At 29.1% G+C, this 18,268-nt stretch overlaps 1 protein-coding gene across 2 annotated transcripts in view; it reads right to left on the reverse strand.

The window, feature by feature from the left end:
• The window catches only part of LOC142323060 (small G protein signaling modulator 2-like), a 133,258-nt gene that overhangs the window by 20,972 nt on the left and 94,018 nt on the right, over positions 1 to 18,268 (reverse strand). For both annotated transcript variants that reach the window (XM_075362185.1, XM_075362184.1), the window contains exons 20-21: positions 7,757 to 7,881; positions 1,814 to 1,996 (exon numbers count right to left, since the gene is read on the reverse strand). In XM_075362185.1, the coding sequence (XP_075218300.1) occupies positions 1,814 to 1,996; positions 7,757 to 7,881 (308 nt within the window). The remainder of the gene's footprint in view (positions 1 to 1,813; positions 1,997 to 7,756; positions 7,882 to 18,268) is intronic.

The raw sequence follows: 18,268 nt of genomic DNA on the forward strand, positions 1-18,268 counted from the left end.
TGTTACAATATGCAACAGATTTCAAGTTGTACAGGCAGTGCTGATGATTGTACTTAAATATGGGGATTCAATTAAACTTCTATTATTTGCCTTAATGAGAGAAGAGTTAATGTGAATAAGAAATAATAAAATGAATGTAATATTACAATTAATGAAAACAATACTGATTCAATAAGATATTCTAAATTTTCAGCTTTAATTATGGTTTGTAATACTATTTATTCCAGTCTTACAGAATAGATTGTATTATGGGATACATAAAAGCTGATATGGTCAAAAAATTTAAATCCAGATAAAAGCATTAAACAGGTAACCTTCTATTTAAAAAAAAATTAAGTTCTACTGTATGTAAACTGTTTACATATACTATTAACAGTTTAGTAAAAAAAATTTAATTTAATATATATTTGCAGGGTTACACTACTGAATATAAAATTCTTCCTATTCAACAGTCATGTTTAAAATTTGCAAGCTTATGATCAAGGATTAATATTCATAACACACAAACAAATTGTTAAATAAAAAGTAACTAACAGAAGGCCTTATATATAAGGTGATTGCAATTCTGTTTAATAAATTTCCCACTTATGGCTTTGCAGGCCAGAAATTAAAAAATAACTTTCAAAATATTATTATTTAAAAACTGTTTCTTTGGAGATGGTATTTAGCTTTTCTGCTTACACCTTCTAATAAAAACAACATAAACTTTCTGCCCAAAGATTGTTTTATAAGATCTTCTTTAGTTTATTTTTGTTGTTTTTATAACTTCTTTTTTATTATTAATTTTGAATCTATGTCTGTTTTTAAGTATTTAATGGTTGTATGTTTGAAATTTATCGGCACATATGCAGCCCTTACATAACAAAAAAGAAAGTATTCAAAAATCTAAAGATATTTACAAAATTCTTTGTGGTAATAAAAATTTTAATAAGTTTCGTCTATATATAAAAACACTACTAACTTATAAAAAAATTCAAGAACATGAACATGTTCAATGTGCAGATTCTCAAATTACTGAGGATATATAAAAATTAATAAACATTATGAAAAAATATATGAATTCTATACAAATGTAATAATAAAGAAGAAATTAAACAGATAAAATAGGAAATTTAATATTTATAAAAACAAAATAACATAAGTGAATGTAATTATGGCTCTCTTATCACTATGAATGAGTTCTGGTAAATTTAAAATCAAAATCATAAATGTAAGTGGATGATGTAACCTTGTTGAGTTCTGAGAAGGAAAGAAAAGATCTGTATGACATAAATATAAAAAGATGAACAGGGAATGGTTTTTGTAAAATTAAGAAAACTGTGAATATCAAATTGCGAGTGTCATCAATTTAATATGGTGTTTTGGTGATGGAACAAATAATATTTATAAAAGAATATTTAAGACTTCTTAATTTAAAACATATTATATTAAATAGATGACTTTCCTATTAGAATTTCTTTAGTATTAATGGTATCATGTAATAAGGTGTGAAAGGTTATATGATGTTAGTTTTAAGCTCTTTCAACAATTTCATTGCTGCAGCTGTGAAAATATAAAATTTACTTTAAAAAATCTATCTTCAACTACTTTATAACAATTGCAAATTACAATGCTCTTTTTAATCAACCATTCATTAGATTTTTAGACCTAAAAGATTTAATGGAATAGCAACAAATAAAACCAACACTATATGAAATTTATGCAAATAAGTACTTATTCTTTCAGCTACCATTATTGTAAAGTATGAGGAGCCTAATAAAATAATTGGAATTTTAAATAATCACTAAAAGAAGAATAATAAATACTACCTTACCTCATGTTTGCAAAATGGGTATCCATCGCACCACCATTATGTGGAAAATTAGCACCCATTCTTTCCATTAAAAGTGAGAAACATGAGTATGTTTTACCTTCGTCATCAAATACTACTAGCAGTGGAGCAACCAAATCACACATTCCTTGCATGTATCCGACATCTAAATGCTCCCAAACATATCTGTAAACCACACCCTCAAAATTATATTACATTAAAAAATAATTCAATTCCTAACAGAAATTTCAAATTAATTGTCAAACTAACTACACTCAACACAAATATCAACTAACCATAAGAGCCACCTGACTCATTTGATTGTACCTAGACAAATGTACGTTGAAAATCACATTCCTGGCTATTAAAATGCAATAAATTGCATATTCATCAGTAAACAACACTATTGCAGTGCAGAGCACTGCATTTGGAAGAAATGCAATAAAGCATGGCAGCCTGCAACTGCCCATATCTCCACTTAATAATTCATTCACAGAAGTCGCTTGAAATGGTTTCATATACAAATATTTTTCAATATGATCATATTTTGATGACCGTGGTATATTAAGTTTGGCTCATTTATGAATAAATTAAATCGGACACTGTCAAAGGCAAATGCATATTTCTCCTGATTAAGCGTTGATAATTTACGAGGTAGGCCCTAAATAAAGTGTTCATAAAATCAATTTATTATTTGTGTCAATGCTTGCTCTGGACATCATCATTCATACACACAAACACATCTCGCCGACCATTCCACAACACTATAAATGCATCTGCTCATATTAGAGATGGCTTTGAACAGAAACAAAAGAGCAAGTGATTGTCCTATGTGTCCTTGACAGCAGGGATACTGACTACGGTAAAGGAATTATTTCTTTAGAACAAAATACTGCTCAACTTTCAAATCAGTAGCAACATGTTAATTGCAGGAAAGATAGAGAATTCTTGGATATACTGCACTATTAAGTTATATTGTAGGGTGCCAATGAGTGGCAGAATATAAATTACAGAACTCAAAGTACTTATAATGTATTTAAAAGTTTTTAATTTATTATCATCAGTATCAGTAATGAAGCTCTGAGATTATTACTGCAGCCCATTTGAGTATAACATGATAGCTCGTACATTACATAATAATGTACGTAACACAAAGAAACATTGTTAGAAAAAAAAAAAAAATTATTATAATGACAAAAATAGTATCAATAATATTTATAGCGCATCAATTTATAATCTAAGTTCCTCAAATGTAGATACCATTTCGCATAGTAGAATTTTTTTTTTTTTTGTCTTCAGTCATTTGACTGGTTTGATGCAGCTCTCCAAGATTCCTTATCTAGTGCTAGTGGTTTCATTTCAGTATACCCTCTACATCCTACATCCCTAACAATTTGTTTTACATATTCCAAATGTGGCCTGCCTACACAATTTTTTCCTTCTACCTGTCCTTCCAATATTAAAGCGGCTATTCCAGGATGCCTTAGTATGTGGCCTATAAGTCTGTCTCTTCTTTTAACTATATTTTTCCAAATGCTTCTTTCTTCATCTATTTGTCGCAATACCTCTTCATTAGTCACTTTATCCACCCATCTGATTTTTAACATTCTCCTATAGCACCACATTTCAAAAGCTTCTAATCTTTTCTTCTCAGATACTCCGATTGTCCAAGTTTCACTTCCATATAAAGCGACACTCCAAACATATACTTTCATAAATATTTTCCTGACATTTAAATTAATTTTTGATGTAAACAAATTATATTTCTTACTGAAGGCTCGTTTCGCTTGTGGTATTCGGCACTTTATATCGCTCCTGCTTCGTCCATCTTTAGTAATTCTACTTCCCAAATAACAAAATTCTTCTACCTCCATAATCTTTTCTCCTCCTATTTTCATATTCAGAGGTCCATCTTTGTTATTTCTACTACATTTCATTACTTTCATTTTGTTCTTGTTTATTTTCATGCGATAGTTCTTGCGTAGGACTTCATCTATGCCGTTCATTGTTTCTTCTAAATCCTTTTTATTCTCGGCTAGAATTACTATATCATCAGCAAATCGTAGCATCTTTATCTTTTCACCTTGTACTGTTACTCCGAATCTAAATTGTTCTTTAACATCATTAACTGCTTTTCCATGTAAAGATTAAAAAGTAATGGAGATAGGGAACATCCTTGTCGGACTCCCTTTCTTATTACAGCTTCTTTCTTATGTTCTTCAATTGTTACTGTTGCTGTTTGGTTCCTGTACATGTTAGCAATTGTTCTTCTGTCTCTGTATTTGAACCTTAATTTTTTTTTAAATGCTGAACATTTTATTCCAGTCTACATTATCGAATGCCTTTTCTAGGTCTATAAATGCCATGTATGTTGGTTTGTTTTTCTTTAATCTTCCTTCTACTATTAATCTGAGGCCTAAAATTGCTTCTCTTGTCCCTATACTTTTCCTGAAACCAAATTGGTCTTCTCCTAACACTTCCACCACTCTCCTCTCAATTCTTCTGTATAGAATTCTAGTTAAGATTTTTGATGCATGACTAGTTAAACTAATTGTTCTGTATTCTTCACATTTATCTGCCCCTGCTTTCTTTGGTATCATTACTATAACACTTTTTTTGAAGTCTGACGGAAATTCCCCTTTTTCATAAATATTCCACACAGTTTGTATAATCTATCAATCGCTTCCTCACCTGCACTGCGCAGTAATTCTACAGGTATTCCGTCTATTCCAGGAGCCTTTCTGCCATTTAAATCTTTTAATGCTCTCTCAAATTCATATCTCAGTATTGTTTCTCCCATTTCATCCTCCTCAACTTCCTCTCCTTCCTCTATAACACCATTTTCTAATTCATTTCCACCATATAACTCTTCAATATATTCCACCCATCTATCGACTTTACCTTTCGTATTATATATTGGTGCACCACCTTTGTTTAACACATTATTAGATTTTAATTTATGTACCCCAAAATTTTCCTTAACTTTCTTATATGTCCGTCTATTTTACCAATGTTCATTTCTCTTTCCACTTCTGAACACTTTTCTTTAATCCACTCTTCTTTCGCCAGTTTGCACTTCCTGTTTATAGCATTTCTTAATTGCCGATAGTTCCTTTTACTTTCTTCATCACTAGCATTCTTATATTTTCTACGTTCATCCATCAGCTGCAAAATATCGTCTGAAACCCAAGGTTTTCTACCAGTTCTCTTTATTCAGCCTAAGTTTGCTTCTGCTGATTTAAGAATTTCCTTTTTAACATTCTCCCATTCTTCTTCTACATTTTCTACCTTATCTTTTTTACTCAGACCTCTTGCGATGTCCTCCTCAAAAATCTTCTTTACCTCCTCTTCCTCAAGCTTCTCTAAATTCCACCGATTCATCTGACACCTTTTCTTCAGGTTTTTAAACCCCAATCAACATTTCATTATCACCAAATTATGGTCGCTATCAATGTCTGCTCCAGGGTAAGTTTTGCAGTCAACGAGCTGATTTCTAAATCTTTGCTTAACCATGATATAATCTATCTGATACCTTGCAGTATCGCCTGGCTTTTTCCAAGTGTATATTCTTCTATTATGATTTTTAAATTGGGTGTTGGCAATTACTAAATTATACTTCGTGCAAAACTCTATAAGTCGGTCCCCTCTTTCATTCCTTTTGGCCAGCCCGTATTCACCCACTATATTTCCTTCCTTGCCTTTTCCAATGCTTGCATTCCAATCTCCAACTATTATTAAATTTTCATCCCCTTTTACGTGTTTAATTGCTTCATCAATCTCTTCGTATACACATTCTACCTCATCATCATCATGGGCGCTTGTAGGCATATAGACGTTAACAATCATTGTCGGTTTAGGTTTTGATTTTATCCTTATTACAATGATTCTATCACTATGCGTCTTGAAATACTCCACTCTCCTCCCTATCTTCTTGTTCATCACGAAACCTACTCCTGCCTGCCCATTATTTGATGCTGAGTTAATTAGTCTAAAGTCACCCGACCAAAAGTCGCCTTCCTCTTCCCACTGAACCTCACCAATTCCTACTATATCCATGTTTACCCTATCCATTTCCCTTTTTAAATTTTCTACCCTACCAACCTTTTTTAAGAGTAGAATATCAGAAAGTAAAGGCCAGTAGATGAATCTACATTTGATATGTCTACTGACCTCTTTTTCCTTTTTAAAACAGTACCAAACAAACTTTTCCCTAGTGCAATTTTTCAATGAAACCCAGCAGATTCTAACAATGGTAAACCACTGCTTAGAAGAAGCTTCTATTCAAGTTGTATGATATCTACACTTGAAGTGATTTTTTAGGCCTGATCCAATGTTTTTGCAAACTTTACTTTTTGTAATTCTCTAGTAAATTTCCTGCACTATACTAAATTAATTTCCGAAAGAAAGTGGAAATTTTTCTTTGGTTTTCTTAAACTACATTTAACAAACTACATTTTACCATAGCCAAATAGATCATTATCTTCTCCTCAGAATATTAATTACCTACAACGTAATTTCAAAATTTCTGCCTACCATAATGATATGTCCACCAGGCTTTTAATCTTCTGGCCTTTTTTTTCATGATTTTGAACTGGTTCTTGATATTATACTAATTTTCCTAATTTTAAATTTGTTAAAACCAATTTTGAATTTAAAATTCTGTAAGCCGAATTCTTGTTACATTATTTTCAAATAATAAGACTACTTCATTTTTCCTTCCTCACAATTACAGTGAAATCAGTTTCTTGTTATTACTGAAATTTTCATAATCAGCATACAATATGAACTTGAAAATAATCACATTTTTTTAAACTAAAGAAATCAAATACATTTACAGTACAGTGACTTACACTTTAAATCTATTCTGATGAATATAATTTGCTCATCTGATATTTCTGATGATGCACTTGTTTTCAGTCTTATTAATTATTATTCCAACTCCTGCATATCTGTTACCTGAACCTGTCTTGTATAATCTACAATATTATGACCGATGATCATAGTCTTCTTTCCATCTCACTAATTTTACTAAATCTTAAGATTTCAACTATCTAGTCTATATATTTTATTTAAACCTACATCATTTCACACTCAGATTTCAATATTTTTCATTGTTATTAACTGTTATACTTTGAGTAGTCCCCATATGAAGATCTGGCTAGGAAAGAATTATGTCTAGAACATTTTGCTGAAAAAAATGTAATCATATTTAACTACAACAGAAAAAAAATAACTTTACCTCAGAAAATAATATTGTTACTACTGTATTTAACCATACAGTACTCAAAGCTTATTGTTTGCCAATCTTTAAGTTTCAGTTATTCAGATTATAATGACCATTAATCGGTTTGAGTTAACTACTAATCAACTGCTGTCCCTTTTCCAGAATCATTTTTCTTTCTGGCCTCTCTTTACAGATACCTGTTCATTATGGCAGCATCTACAGTAAAGCTATATCCTTCTCAAACAGTCAAAAGCTCACTCATCAATAAAGTTTCATAATTAGACATGTAGGTAAATTTCAAAAAATTTTGCTGTTGAATCTTTCTAAATTATCTCATTAGTACAACATCTTTTTACAATACTAATAAATGTTTTATACATTTTTGCAATAAATATTGAAAATTATTAACGATTCACTTTTAAAATTAATTGGAAACTGTACTTCCACAATATCTTTTAAAAGCTAATTATATCACCCTTTTTCGATGATACTAGTAAAAAAACAAATGTCTTAAATGAGGGACATCATTTACAACAGCAGTAATCCCATTAAAGAAGCACTGAATAATTAGCCCTGTAAAAATCTTCTGGAAGTATAATTTGTACCTAATTTTGAAAATGCATCATTAATTACTTTTAATAGTTTTAAAAATGACTACAAAGTTTTGACACACTTATAAATAAATTTTATATTTACTGATTTTAATACAAAAAAAAACCTACGTGCACATAATATTTCTAAGTTTCTCCAAATTCTCTGGGGTGAAATACCAGTAATTTCGATCACATCTTTGAACATCTTTCTCAATCCTATGCAAATTTAAACCAAATGTTTCAACAAGTTCAGGCTGCAAACAAACAAAAAAAAACACAATTTTTATCATTAACATCACAATGTAATAAAATACTTTATTTCATGTTCTCATAATTCATTAATTAAAATTCAATCCGATTTACTACTACCTTTTTATTGAAAATTAATAACTGAACTTATTTACCATTTATTTATTTCAAGACATTTTTATATAATGTAAAGCTATGGTCACAACTTGTTAAAACTTACTTTTATGCTAATGGAGCCTGCTTCACTTCTCATTCTATTACCCGTTTATTGTAATAAAGTTCCCTCAATTAGACTTTTTGTATTCAGACAAATTAATTTTATGCAACTGCATAAATATAAATTAAATGTAATAAGATGAATACATAATAAATTAAATTGATTTTTTAATATTTAACTCTGTATTTATTTTTAACTTCATGTAAATATAAAATATATTTTTAAGATTACAGAGATAAACTCGACAGCACATATGTTGGCACAGGGACTGAAAGCCTATGTACTAGCATTTTCCATGCAATGGCCTATATTACAAGCAAACTAAAAACATTGTCATTTTCTAGACATCTTTTATGGTATAGTAATATGTAAAAAACAGTTTTCATAAACTTACTGTAGCGTATATAATTGTTGAGTTTTATTCTAAATTATATATTGATGTTGTGATCTGTTATCTGTATATTGTGATGTTGTGATCTATTTCTTGTTGTATAGCAACTAAAAACAGTAGAATCATTCATGAATCATACATGACTAATGTGCTACTTATGACACAACACGTAATTCTAAGATTAAACTTATTACTTAAACTACAATTTTTACTTATTTTTAACCTTCACTTAATCATTGTGTTTTGAAAAATCATATGTCACATATACATATCACCTCTGTAATTATGTTCTAGAAATGGTTATTATAGAAACATTTATTGCTGTGTGTATTTTACTTAATCAAGTAAATAGCTATTAGTTTTTTTTTTTACTATTTTTTGTGTTGTTTTTATTTAAGACTTAGTCATAAATTCAGTCATGTAACTTTTTAACATTTCAATACAGTTATTTTCTTTTAAAATGCCCAAGTTAGGAAAAAAAGGTACAGTAGTTCATAGTCAGGAGAGGGAGACTGTATTCATTGATTAAAATTTCTTTTTACAAAACATTACCAGAACTGGAAGTGAGGAAAACTGAAGGGCTGAATACGGTTGTTCAAGCAACAAAATAAATGGTCCAAAGAATTATAAAAGAAGGGAAATCAAATGAAAGTGAGAAACCATCCATGTTCGTTTCGCTGAGTAAATGTTTAAATTGCCTCAGTGCTGTGTGCAATTTAAATTCGTTTGACATGGATGCTTTCAGGCGATTAATAAATTTTATATAACCGAAAAATGTGTTCCTACTGTGAAGAGAATTATGAAAAAAGTCTGCGAAAGTGAAATTAAAGTCAAAGGGAGTAAAAGATCTTTAAGAATATTATGTAAAATGGGATTTAGATGGGAAAAAAACAGAAGATAACCAGAAAGTACTGATAGAATGGCAAGATATTAAAATGCAGAGAATGAAATTTCTATGACAAATTTCCCTGTTTCACAAAGAAGGAAGGCCGATGGTTTATAGATATGAAACCTACATTCACAGTAGTCATGCTACACCAAGATTGTGGGTAAACACAACAAACCTTCACGAGGGACTGAAAATACCAGTATCCAAGGGCTCACTATTAATAACTGTTCATGCTGGCTGTAATAAAGGATCCGTAAACAATGCTTTATTTATATATGAGTCAAATAAGAAAGGAGATTATCACAAATCAATGGATTCCGAAAAGTACACAAAATGGTTACGGGGGTTAGTGTAATCCCCTAATTTCTACCTCGGTTGGTCACTGTACTAGATAACACAGCGTATCACAAAGTTCTGCTACAAAAGCAGCCAAATTCTAACTCTTTAAAAAGCGATATGATAAACAGGTTAGCGGAACAATGAATTAACTGTTCTCCTGCTATGACAAAGACTGAATTATATGATATTATAAAATTACACAGAGAAAATCAAAAGAAATTTCTAATAGACGAATTTTAGAAAATTACGGTACATTTTAGAAAATTATATATACAGTTCTACAGTTGACTCCTTATCGCCCTAACTTAAATGCCATTGAAATGATTTGGAGTCAGGTAAAAGGGCAAGCAGCTAAATGAACACAACTTTTAATATGTTAGACGTTCTTAAGTTGGCTGAAGAGGAATTTCATAAATTGTTTGAAGCTGAGTGCAGCAATATCTGCGAGCATGTTGTCAACGTTAAAAAAAAATACAATGAAGATGAACATTTATATGATGTGCACATTGGAAATTTTGTGATAAATGTAAATTCAGAATTGAACACGAGCTCTTTAGAATCTACCGATGACAGCGACTTTGGAATTTGTGAGCTGCAGCAATAAAGTGAGTAGAAAAAATAATTATTTAAAGTACTTTAAAATAATAATGTTAACTGGGAAACTAAACTACTTTTAATTAAATAGCATCGTATGTGTTTTTGGTTATAAATATCATCTACATTAAACTGACAATGTTTTCAGTCGGCCTAGTACCGTGCCAAATGTTTGCTGAATGCTGGTATTTTTTTACGCCAACTTACATGCCGATAGTAATACAAAAATGTCACATGTAATCTATATTTTAATTAGAATTATTATACAGACACATAATGGTATTCATAAATCAATTAATGTGAAACATTTACAGATACTCTCATGAAGTCATTTATTTACTTCTATTTTTTAATTTGATTATTACAGCAATCTACTCATAAACTGCAACACGTGTAGTTAACTGGACTTATAATTTAGCAATACAAAAATCTAACTACAAATACTTTAGAGAAATAAATATAAATATAAAAAAATACATAATCTACAATGACAGAACATTTTAAAATGAGTCACAAAATTCCGGGTTTCCAAAACAATTGTCAACTTCACTTTTGCTGTACCTCCTCAAAAAAAAAAATTATGTTACTGTATTGTCCTTTAATCCTGATAGAAGTAATTATCAACTGCTTTGTTCATTTATTTATTTGATTTCTACTGTCACATTACACCTTAGGTCTAATAGGACAATAGACGACATGTTATATGTACAAAGAAAAATTAAATGCTAAATATAAACGATAAAACAGAAAGTGCCTCATGTTGCAAGAATAGCAGATGCTACATTGAACATCAAATCAAGTAAAAGTTTCTACTAGTAATTAACTTAAAATATATATCTATACTGTATTCAGTTAGCATATAGAGTGAAGAATAAATAAACATTGCCTTTGTATGAGCGAGTTCATCAAGATTCTGCCAAGGGAGTCACATCCCTTGCGTCAGTGATGATTCACAATGCAGCCTTATCTATATACAATACTATAATCATTACTAAGATATTGGGGCATATAATTAATTTGTTATACAGTAGTCAATGTAAAAAAAAAAATAAATAGTCAATGTAAAAAAGTTTATATAACTTATAAAGTCTTCTCAGTTCTATTACAACCCTTGATCTTTTCATATGATCACTCTTTTATTCTCGTGTTCAATTCTTGTGTTTCTGTTACTTATTTATTTATTCTAATGTTATTTAAGGTTAATGTAATGGAATTTTTTTAAGTTTACTGGAATGTGAATGTAGGGTATTCCTAAACTTGTGGCTGTACAACTTGAGTTATACCATAATTTTGACACCATGTCTGATACCGATTCAACTGATAATAGTGCATGATTACTGATATCCCGTCAAAAAAAATGCTGTGAAAAAATCCCTTAAGTCGTGGAGAATACACATCATTTTAAATGCGTATAAAAGCAAATTGCAGAGTAATCCAACAGCACTGATTTCGGATATCATTAATAAACTGATTACATGGAAGTTGTACTGCTTCAGTATACATGTGATTTGTGAATATGAACTCTACTAATGAATTACAGTTTCCTGAAAAACAAAACCCCAGAGCAATTGAAAAAAAAGTTGATGATTTCGATAAAAATGCGATTTGTAAAAAGTACATGTATTTTACTAACTGAGAAATAGTTTAAAGATGGTGTTACCTCCTCTGGAAGATAACTCGGATACTGTCTTAGATAACACCCCTTATCAATCATGTAAAAAGGAAAGAATTCCAGCCGTGTCTTTGAAAAAGAATGATATCAAAATGTGACTTAGTTCTAAAGGAACGATTTTTGAAAAACATGAACTCAAGGTCCAATTATTGCAAAGGGTTTTATATATTAAAACTAATTTTAATGTGTATAAAATTGATGAGTTAAGATCTAGTGGCAAAACCGTGCTTCAATTACCTCCCTATCACTTTGTACTCAGCCCAGATGAGATAATTTGGAGACAAATCAAAAGTTACATAGTGTCAAAAAATACTAATTTAAAAATATCTGATGTTAAAAATTTATACTTAAAATCCATTGATAAAACAGGCCAGCAGGAATGGAAAAACTGCATCAAACATGTAATGGATATTATTGAACCAAATTACTGGTTATTGGATAATATAGAAAACAAAATGGAACCTCCCATTGTACCTCTTAATACTGACAGCAGTATGGATTTCTCACAACCAGATGACAAAAACAAGATTGAATTTGTTTTTATTGAACAAAATTGAATTGAATTTATTATCGCAGAAATTTAATCTAAGATATTAGTAAAATTTTACTATTTGTGGAAAATTGACAATTTCATAACTCTTAAAAAAACTCAAATAAAGTGTCTTAATTTATTTAAATTTAAAAAAAAAAAATATATATATATATATATAATTCAAAATATAATAATGCGTGGTTATTGAATATTAACGTCGCATAGTTTCTTTAAATGCATAGGATTTACAGGAGATGCTTGTGAATCAGCAACTTGAACACTCATACACACAGTTTGTTTACTTGAATTCTATAAGCTAACTGAATAAATTATAGGTACATACTAATTTTAAGATCAACAACCATAATTCTTGTTATCAGTCATATCATTTATCATTTATTGTATAATACCTTTTCTCCTGAAAAAATTTCAATACATGCTTTTTGAAATTGTTAATGGAATATATCTTTCTGAAACTAAGATGAAGTTTATTATAATATTCTATCCCTGCATAACAAGGGAGTTTTTCAAAAGTAGCAGTTTGTGCAGCGGAAAGGAAAATTCATCTCTATGGTGGGTATTGTAATTGTGATTTTCAGATAAAAATATATATTTAGATGGATGGCTTACAAAATAAAATTACATTATACAAATAAATACTAGGAAATGTTACTGTTTAAATGTTTAAAGCTGAGCTTGCATGAATGTCACAGATTGACATGACTAATGACACAAACAATCTTTTCTTAATCTTTTTTTTTATTCTGAATATGTTGTTACTGTCTATGAATGAACCACTAAAAAATGACTCCATACGTCAATAATGAATATGGATAACCAAAATAGACCATTAATAAGGAGCTAATATTTAAATAATGGGATAAAGATAAAATTTATTAAATTTGTTTTAAGTTAATCACCAAACCATTGCATTTAAACTGTTTTGTAATTGTTTTTTATCTTGTTATCTGATAATGCTTCCAATATGATTTATTAATTTCAGAAAATTTATTTTTCCGTATCTTTTGAAAATCTTTAATGTCAAAAGTTAGATTATGACTACCAGTATATTCTTACGCTTCAGACCATTCCATTTTAATAGGGTTTAAATATGGAACTAGAGGTAGTTTATAATATAGAAGAAAAAAATGGAAGTGTTTTTTTTTTTAACCAGTCCTCAAATTCTTTTCTAGACATGGATGTAAGTTGGTTTTTCTAATGTATTGTGATATGACACAGTATTATCAAAACATATTCATAAGGATTTGGGATTAATTTTTCCTGAGCCTTTTCCAAGTAATTCCTTGAAATCATTTGTTCATGGTAGTGTCACTACCTTTTTAAGCAGTTCTTCAGGTTAATAAGGTATTTGCCATAAACACTGGCAAACTTGTTAAATATTTAGTATTTCTTCTCCAGTATATTTATTATGAAGTGAGTTTTTAAAAGTAAGATCCATAAAATAAAAACAAAACTGAAAAATATGAATAAACTTCATAACTTACAAAAAAAACTGCATTTATTCACTACTTTTTTACATAGCTGCCTAAAATTTCAACATATTTCAAAATTTTTCACTAGCTTCTTCATTCTGTCTTCAAGAAATTACGCCCCCAATAACTTAAATGCCATTTTTCAATTTGCTATCATTGTCAAACCTTTCTGATGCAAGCCACTGTTTAAAGCGAAGAAAAAGAAAATAATTGTTGGAAACTAAGTCAGAGAAGGTGGACGATTTTCCATTGAGATTTTTTCAATCACCTCACAGAGAAGCACCAGTTTTCTCAGATTTTTTTTGTCAACTTTTTGACAAAAAATCGGCTATCTGATTTTTTTTGTCAAAAAAATCTCTTCTCACAGCCAACGGGCCACTACATTCTTTATCATAAATGTTCAAGAAATGAATGGCACCACTGTCTTATTTTAGTAGCACTCATATCTGGCCTGTAAGTAAAAATCACAAATTTGCCTGTGAATTTCAGCTGCAAAATTATTTTTTATTATCAAAAATTGGATTACTTCTTGTACTTTACACTTGACAGGATGACAAATTGTAGCACTCATTATAAATGGATGAATATAAACAACAAAATGACAAAACTATAGTTGCTAATACCTGACATACCTGAATATTGATTCAAATAGCTGAGCTACACAAGCACCATCGGTTTGTATTGTGTATTTAGGCAGGAAATTAGAAATGAACCTATTTTAAAAATATGCCTCATATAATAATCTGTCTTTAGAAATTGAAAATTTGAGTCTGTGTCCAAAATCATTACTCCACAATTTATTCAAAGGATGAGTAGATAAAATGAATGATCCATCAATGTATTAACTGTCCTTTGAACAGTCTCAATAAGAGAACAAGTGAATATATATATGTTCTCAGAATAAGAGAATACATGTTCAAACACTGTATTCTTTTAAATCTTACATCATGTTTTTTCAATAAGAAATTTCCTGTTACTTCCAAGTTTTGTTTATTTCAAAGCTTTGAAATTAAAGTTAAACCTTGTTTAACTCTTTTTAAACTAGTTTTACTTAAACTAACTTGTTTCTTATTACACTAGTTGCACTTCTGGAGAAGTTTACTGTGTCCTTCACAACTAACTGCAATTTTAACGATCAGTAGTACTTTATTTATGTTAAAAGATTTATTTATGGTCATCCTCATAATGAACTTGTCAAATTCATCAAGCCCATAACAAGCTTTTCACATGTTTTGTATTTAGTCTACTAAAAGAAAAGGAGCCTTAATGGATTTTCACACATTTACTTAATAACTGCTCTTTCTGTTTCCTTACTTTCTGAACTTGCAATCAGAACAACCCATCTACAGGAGCTGTTCTTGTCTCTTGAAATAATATGTTGATCATTAATATACAATATACAGTACAATTAATATACTTGAAATAATATCTAATCATCTTTATTTTATTTTCCATGAAGTCATAGACATTACTAATTATATAATAACCTTGCAATTTCAGATTTTGGTGTTCACTTTGAGTTCATTAATTTTGTACATAACTAAGAGTTTAAAACAAAAATTATTTAACAATAATTAATACAAAGAAAACTACACATAATTTTAAAGAAACAAAGAAAACAGTAAAATATCACTTTATAATACTTTAAAATATGCATGAGAACACAAACTCAGAGAAGCAAATTAATGGCACCAACAGAAATAAATCCCCATGTGCCTATGGATAAATAAAACAGACAACTGAAATTTATATTCAGTACATTATTCTAGTTATCAATATATGCCATGCGGTTGATAAAGAATGTGAAACATTTCCTCTAAAAGTAAGGCAATGAAGTATTGATTAATTGCTACATTTAACAGACATTACTCATAAATGATTTATTAACATTTCATTGGTCTGGCTTTTTTTAAACATAATCAGCAATAAATTTTATAATGCAGTGTTACTTTTGTCTATAGCAAATCAATTATAATCATTAAACTGTCTACTAATAACGTAGTACTATTAACATTATAATTTCATTTCATTTGTAATAAAAATCTCAGTTAAGAATGTAAGTAGTAAAAGAGAATGATATAAAATGATATAATTCATAAATGGTAAATATGGTTAAAAGTCTTAAAGGTTTAAAGTTGATTTTTTTTTGTAAAAACAAGTGACAGGAAAAAATACACCAATTGACATGCAAAGCCTTTAGGTGGCAAGCTTCAAAATGTGTGGAGACATACTATCATTACATTTATTTACAGTACAGCTGGTTTTATAAAAGTAGACCTGATTGATGGTACAGTAATAACATAAGAAAAATGAGAGAGAAAAGTGCAAGTGCACATAAAACTAATCTACTTGAATAAGGACAGACAAACAAAAGTCCCATTACTTCTACTCAACTGAATTACCAAGAATTTATAAATAAAAACATACTGCATGCACATTACATAGAAATAGAACTCACAGTAAACAAATTTTCATTTTGAATATTCCTGAAAACATTTCTTATAACAGAAACATAAACTCAGGAATTATGATAGAATAATTCAGGCTTTGATTTAGAATCTGAATGGCTACATTAACTAATACCATAAAACAAATTAAATGACTTAGGTTATTGCAGTACATTGGCTACAACTGCAACCATTATTAGATACAAGATGTTCGAATCTCTGAAAATGGAAATATGATTAAATGTTGTGTCAGTAGTACAGGTACGATTTAACTACTTTCATACTAAAATAACTTACTCACATCTTGTGTTCTAAACAAAAGTCCATATTACCAGTTTAATTAAATACTAGAATCCTAAAAGTTTTATAGATATTAAAAACAACAGACAGAAATTAGATAAAACTAGAATTATATAAGATTAACATGTTATAGCTTTTTTTAATATATATAACACACATGCACACGCACATGTATGTGTGTGTGCACATGCACACATACACACACACATTTTTAATACTAAGATATTTTTACATTAACTGATAAAAAAATAAACAAAAAGTGATAATTACATAAGCAACCAAGGGACTAACACTTGAACGCTATATCTTTGCCTTAGTTAAATTCATATTAACATTAAATAAAAAATTGTGGTTTTTAATAATATTCAATGTCTGATCAGTTTTTTGTTAACCTATATACAATTTCATTTCATTACATAAATTTATTTTCAAAAACTAAAGAAAAGTGTTCTTTTTTAACTTATTTTTTTAACCTAACTTAACAAAAATCCCAAGTGAAACACAAAAAAAATATTGCAACATAATTTTTATTAACTGCATAATTACTGATGTTTTCTCATTATATAAGAGTTACAAAAATAGTTTATGAATAACCATTTTAAAGGGCAGAACATTTTATTTAAAAACAAAATTTATTGATGAAGGCAGGCAATCCAAATTATTACCAAATAAAATGTTCTTATAAAAGCTATTCTATTACAGCAATGGGATAATATTAATCAGATAACAGGAAGAATTAAAATGCCCATCTTAGGTAAATATTTAAGCATGAATGATGATGTAATTAATTCTGATTCAGATACATTTCATAAATATTTTTAATCTTCTTAATCTAGTAGAAACTAATCCAGAAGGCTAACAAAGTGTAATTTTTCTAAATGATTCTTTAAGGGAAATCATTCTGATATCTCTTTTATTTCTTCTGTATGAGCAGAAAAAGCGATAACTATTGTTAACTAATTGGCGTTAAATAAGTTACCATCTGTTTATGGCAGTTCATCAATCAATTTTATAAAAAATAATTATCCATTTTACTGCGCTAGTGTAAGTAGACATATTTAATAAAAAAATGATGATGAGTGTTTTTCTTAGAGGTTTGAAAATAGCTGTAAATATACCAATCTTTAAATTTGTTTCTAATACTGTTGACAGACCAATCTCCTAATAGAGCGTGTTCTATGGTCTAACATAATTGGAAAATTAGTTACAAAGTCCTTGCTTAAATTCTGATATGCAATAAGCTATCTTAATAACTTACAATTTGGATTTCATACAGATCAATAATGAAATGGCTTTGCATCAGTAAAGTTATGAACTAAAAGCAGCAATAACGTTTTTTGGTCTTTCTTAGTATATGTCAAGTATTAAATATAGTCAAAAATTAACTTTTATTAACCAAACTGGAAGCAGCTGGAATTCAGACAATAAACTGATGACTTGCCTCATAGTAACACTTTATTATAAGTTATTTATTAATTTAATGATCGATTATAAAATAATGTAAACTAGACTGAAATT

Source organism: Lycorma delicatula, chromosome 4 (genome assembly GCF_047948215.1).
Source record: "Lycorma delicatula isolate Av1 chromosome 4, ASM4794821v1, whole genome shotgun sequence".
Lineage (NCBI taxonomy): Eukaryota > Metazoa > Arthropoda > Insecta > Hemiptera > Fulgoridae > Lycorma > Lycorma delicatula.